This window comes from Leucopleurus acutus (assembly GCF_964270905.1).
Source record: "Leucopleurus acutus genome assembly, chromosome: 5".
NCBI classification, from domain to species: domain Eukaryota; kingdom Metazoa; phylum Chordata; class Mammalia; order Artiodactyla; family Delphinidae; genus Leucopleurus; species Leucopleurus acutus.
The window spans coordinates 80,425,570-80,430,650 of record NC_139147.1 but is presented as its reverse complement, the minus strand read 5'-3'; the positions used below and the strand labels follow the sequence as shown (position 1 = coordinate 80,430,650).

Below are 5,081 nucleotides of genomic sequence, written 5' to 3'. Positions count from 1 at the left end.
CCTGGTCCTGCAAATGTCTCCTCTGCAATATAGGAAGAATAATCTTTCTAAATTGCCAATCAGGCTGTATGACTCTCCTACCTAAAAGCCCAACCTTTTTAGTTTGGCACATAATGTCCTGGGCAGTGTGGTCTGCCTAATTTTCAACTCCCTCTTTCACATGGTTTTTACATGGTTTTAAATTCAGAACTGCTGTAATTTTCTCCTCTCCTCCCTCCCTTACACGTCCCAATACGTATGTACATGTGTGTGTGCATGCACACACACATGCACACACACGCACTCCATCCATCCATGCTGCTCCATGAGCAGGAGGACAGAAGACAGGGCAGGAAAGGGATCTGACTGACTTGGGCAAGCACCCTAAGAACAATCATTAGGAAAGTGAGAAGGGACTCATTCTCTGTGACTTTGGAAGATGGGACTAGAAACTATTAAGTTCATTTTAATACTCAGAATAGATATTTAACTGATAGGGACAGAGTAAAGGGACAAAATACGTGATTAAATAGTTAATCTCACTAGGGGACTGTAAATAGAGAAAATAAGTATGGGAGACCCCTGTAAGTTAATCATCACTCAAGAAAGTACGCTTTTGTAGCAAGAAAACCATGCAACAAAAGCATGAGACATGCTCCTCAAACAATAAAACAATGGTGGAATGAGGTCCACATCCTGCCCAGTGAGGTCCGTAAGTTATCGATTCCTGGGACATGCTTCTCTGCACGTACTAAAAACAAAAATATAGGGAAAAGGTGACATTATACTGAAACCTGAGATGATTTACCATATTTTAGTATGTTACCACCTTTTGGCCCATTTCCATAGTGCCATGACAGTCAGTCCCAGTATGACCAAGTAGGAACAAGAAAACTCCCCCCATCCAACGTGGAGGAGGAGCTGATGATGGAAGTTTGACGTCTATTCAAAAATGAGGAAGGTGGTCTTTTCCCCCTCCTCACTTTTCCTTTGATTATAAAACTGTATACTATGACCAACAATTCTATTTCTTGTGCATTTGAGCACAGCATAAGTAACAAGGGAACATCATCACAGTAGAAATGACTGATGACATTAGAGCTGTAAAAAGTCAATGGAAAAATCTTGATAGTGAACATTAGTGCTTGAAAGGTACTGCAGAGGTATGGAATGCCTACCAGCACATGACAAAGTCTCTGGGACATGATAACATTGTAGAGCAGAGGGTTACAGATGGCCAAATAGCAGTCATAGGCCATGGCTGACAAGACAATGAACATAAGGAAGAAAGCCAGCTGTGTGGTGCATGCATAATAGGAAATGGTATTTTGATCCACAACAAAATTTACCAGCATCTCAGGACAAATGACAGTAGAATTACCAAGATCAATGAAAGCCAGGTGTTTGATAAAAAAGTACATAGGTGTGTGTAGGTGGGAATCCACTTGGATCAAGATGATCATTCCCAGACTTCCCACCACTGTGATTGTGTAGTAATGAGGAAGACCCCAAAAAGTGGGGCCTGCAGCTCAGGATGCCTTGTGACTCCCATCAGAATGAATTTAGTCAGTGATGATAGATTTTTTTGGCCCATTTAGTCCAGTTAGCTTTTCTGGAAAGAAACAGGTTGTTATTAGCTTCTTTGTGGTATCTTCTAAATAAAGTATAATATGTATAGACAGAAAAAAACAAAAAACTGTAGCCCAGTAAGCTCTCGGGGTGACACTCCCTTGCCTACCGCTTGTATTTCTCACAAGTGTCCTATACTAATAAATTCTTTCCTTACGTGTCACTCTGCCTCTTGCTGCTTTCTTTCTACAGCGAGACAGACCTATGCTTTACTGAGTCCCAAAATGCATTCTGCGGTGTCATAACCACTGAAGTTATCTGAGCACAAAGTGGGCTCCCCCAGGAAATAGTGAGTGTATCTGAGCACAAAGTGGGCTCCCCCAGGAAATAGTGAGTGTATCACCTGGAGGATTCGGGCAGAGGCTGTCTGTCAAGATGCCACAGGTGCAGTTCCTGCACTGCGCATGGTCTGGGAGTCTTTGGCCCTCAAATAACATTCTAATTCCAAGATTCTGTACATCCCTGATACAAAAGCCACATCAAGTTTTGCTGCTTCCACAGAGACTTTCCTGTTTGGGAAAATCTCACCTCTCTGCACATTTGTGTCCATGCACACACACACACACACACACACACACACACACACACACTCCACACACTGCGTCAAATGCTTCAAATATCCGGTGGAGACACATCTTACACTCATTCATCTATAAAAGCTAGAGGGAGAAGAAGAGCAGGAACATAATTTGAATAACATGGGGGTGACTCCTGGTCTTCCGCTCAATAAGCAGAGGCCCCAGGCCAAGTGGAGGTGCGATGGGAGGTGAGCGCCTGCCACCGTATCCTCACTGTGTCTCCTTCCCTGTGGGCCACTCAGAGCTGGGAGGGATCTTGAAGATAGGGCTGCTGAACACAGGCCAGCTACTGCAGCTGAGGCATCACCAAAAAGCAGAAATCAGTTCCAGCCTCAAAGGACCGACTGGCGGTGCTGAACCCTATGAGAGACATGAAGTCCGCTCCTGTCGTGAGGTCCTCCAGCGGGAGTTTAAACGGAATTTAGGTACTGTTTGATTTTCCCTCATATGCGACTTGAGAGGGTACTGAGGTCCAACTCCACTGTGCAAGGCCTGGCACCATGTCTGGTGTGGACCACAGGATGGGGAGGCCCCAGATCTTCTACTATTCTCATCTCAGAACCCTGAGAGAGCATGGTGCTGGGCACCTAGCTATTGAGTAATTGTTTAGAAGTTACTTTAGTCTTTCAGAACTGGTGTGGTAGAAGAAACACGAGTCTAATGGTTAGTGACCCAGTCATGGTCCCTTCCAGTTCGGTGATTTTAGGTAAATCTCTGTGGGGCTCAGCCTCTTTATCTGTGTGTGTGGAGTATGTTGCAGGGGCTGGGGAGTGGGGAGGGGAGAAGAGTATGGATTAAACGACCTCCATTCTTCCTTCCAATGTGAATGTGCTAGGATTCCGATTTTTCTGTTTTAGAGGTTGGCAAACTTCTCCTGTAAAGGGCCAAATATTTTAGTGTCCGCACACCACACAGTCTCTGTAGCAGCTATTCGGTGCTGCCATTATTGCATGAAAGTAGCAATACATGAATGAATGAGCAGCTTTGTCTCAATAAGACATCATTTACAAAAACAGGTGGCAAGCTGAATCTGGTTTGCCGACCCCAGGTTTGTGGACTATTGTTCTAGTCTAGTCTATCTATTCTCCACATAGTAGGACTTTCTTTTTCTGTCTGAACTGAGTGGGGGGCTCCATTCTATACCACTCAGTTGCCTATCTCATGAAGAGCCTCTCACCAAAGCTCCTTACTCCTCCTCTGCCAGAGAAAAGTGGTTCCAACTTACAGGAAGCCTTTCCTTAGATCATCTCAGAGTTCTGCTGAATTCAGAGCTAAGAACCTTGTGGTAAAGCAGGTAATAACAGTTGACCATTTTCACTCTGTCAAAGAAGTCTAGGTTTTCAAGATTTCCCAAACCATTATGATGAGTGGAAAATTTAGTTAGTAACAGATGTATTGAATCTTTTCAATAACAACATCTGGGAAGAATATATCAAGAGCTGGACACACTGGTCTCCTAAGTTTGGCATCCAATATCCTCTTGATTTATCATCAGTGGCTTTTACGTACCCTCCTGTAACCACCACCAGACGTTGTATCAATTCCAACACTTCTAAGCTCTGCGACTTTAAAGAAGCTATTCAACCTCTCTATGCCTCAGTTTTCTCAGTCTAATGAAATAATTAGTTTTAAAGAGTTTGCATAGCACCTGGCATACAGTAAGCACTTGATATGTGCCATTATTATCTCCTTGTCCATGAACATCCCTCATATTTACATGCCTCTGGGCCTCGGCTCACCTTCATCCTGGCACATCTGTATTCTTCCCATTGCTCAGGATTGAGCTCAAATACTGATTGGCCAGGAAGAGTTCCCTGAACCCCTTGGTAAGAAATAACCTTCCCATGTCCTTGATGGGACAAATAACCTTCTCATACCTTGATCTCTCTCTACTTCTCACAGTAATTTTCTACTTTGTCATAGTTTGTTGGCACCTATCACTATAAATATCTTGGGGACAGAACTGTCACCAGTTCTTTTCTGGAGCCCCTCCATGATGCTGAGCAAAGTACCTCAGCACATAAAGGATTCTTGGTAAGTGCTGGTTGAATTAATGAATCAAGTAAATCAAGAAAAGTCTCAACAGCCAGATTTTCTCTTCCCTTTCATTTTGCATTGTGATACTTGGTTTCATGAGGATGCGACTCTACTGTCAGTTTCCAGTAGAAGTTTAACAACAGGCTCATTAGTTTTCGGAATATACTGGATATGATAACTGACAGAGATGTGATTCTCACTCAGGTTTCATTTGAGTGTGGGTGGATATTTTTTCTTGATAACTTGTATCCTATGAACTCATCCATTTATACCACATCTAGGCACAGACTGCAGACTGGAATTCCATGCCTATGAGGCAGCAGGAGCAGGTGGGCTTGGAGCCTAGGGCTCGAGAGAGAATTTGTCAAGTTTTGCTAATTAAGCCTGGGATCCATCTCTCCCTCAGCCTGCCAGGATGATGACAATGGACCGCAGCTAGTCATTTTGCTAAAGAATTCCCACTGTAATTTTTTTCTGTTATTAGTGAGAGAGAAGTCTGTGTGCATTAGCCACATATTGAGGCCATACTTTACCCCAATTTGGAATATATATTTGGTGCTACTTGATTTCACATTTATGGAGTTGAGTTTAACTTCAGAGAAATTTCAGTTCCCAGGCCTATGATACTTCCAAGTGCTGGATGAATCATAGACTTTTAGAAAATTGAAAAGGGTCACAGAGATTAATGATTCTAATGTCTGATGCATCCATCTCTCCAACTTTCTCATGCATGCTTCCAGTGATAGGGAGTTTTACTGCTACATGAGACAGCCCATTTCTTTTTTTATTATAACTTGAATTCTTATTGATGTAACATCAGCTTGCATTTTCATGGTGATTTACTTCCAAGAAAGTATC

At 43.0% G+C, this 5,081-nt stretch overlaps 1 protein-coding gene across 1 annotated transcript; it reads right to left on the bottom strand.

Annotated features, from left to right (window-relative positions):
- Positions 1-839: 839 nt before the first annotated feature.
- On the bottom strand, positions 840-1,573 carry LOC309961767 (olfactory receptor 8K5-like; the record flags this gene model as incomplete). The annotated part of the gene is given in 2 exon segments (XM_082839265.1): positions 840-1,477; positions 1,480-1,573. Coding segments are annotated over 2 exon segments (732 nt in total).
- Between the last annotated feature and the right edge of the window lie 3,508 nt (positions 1,574-5,081).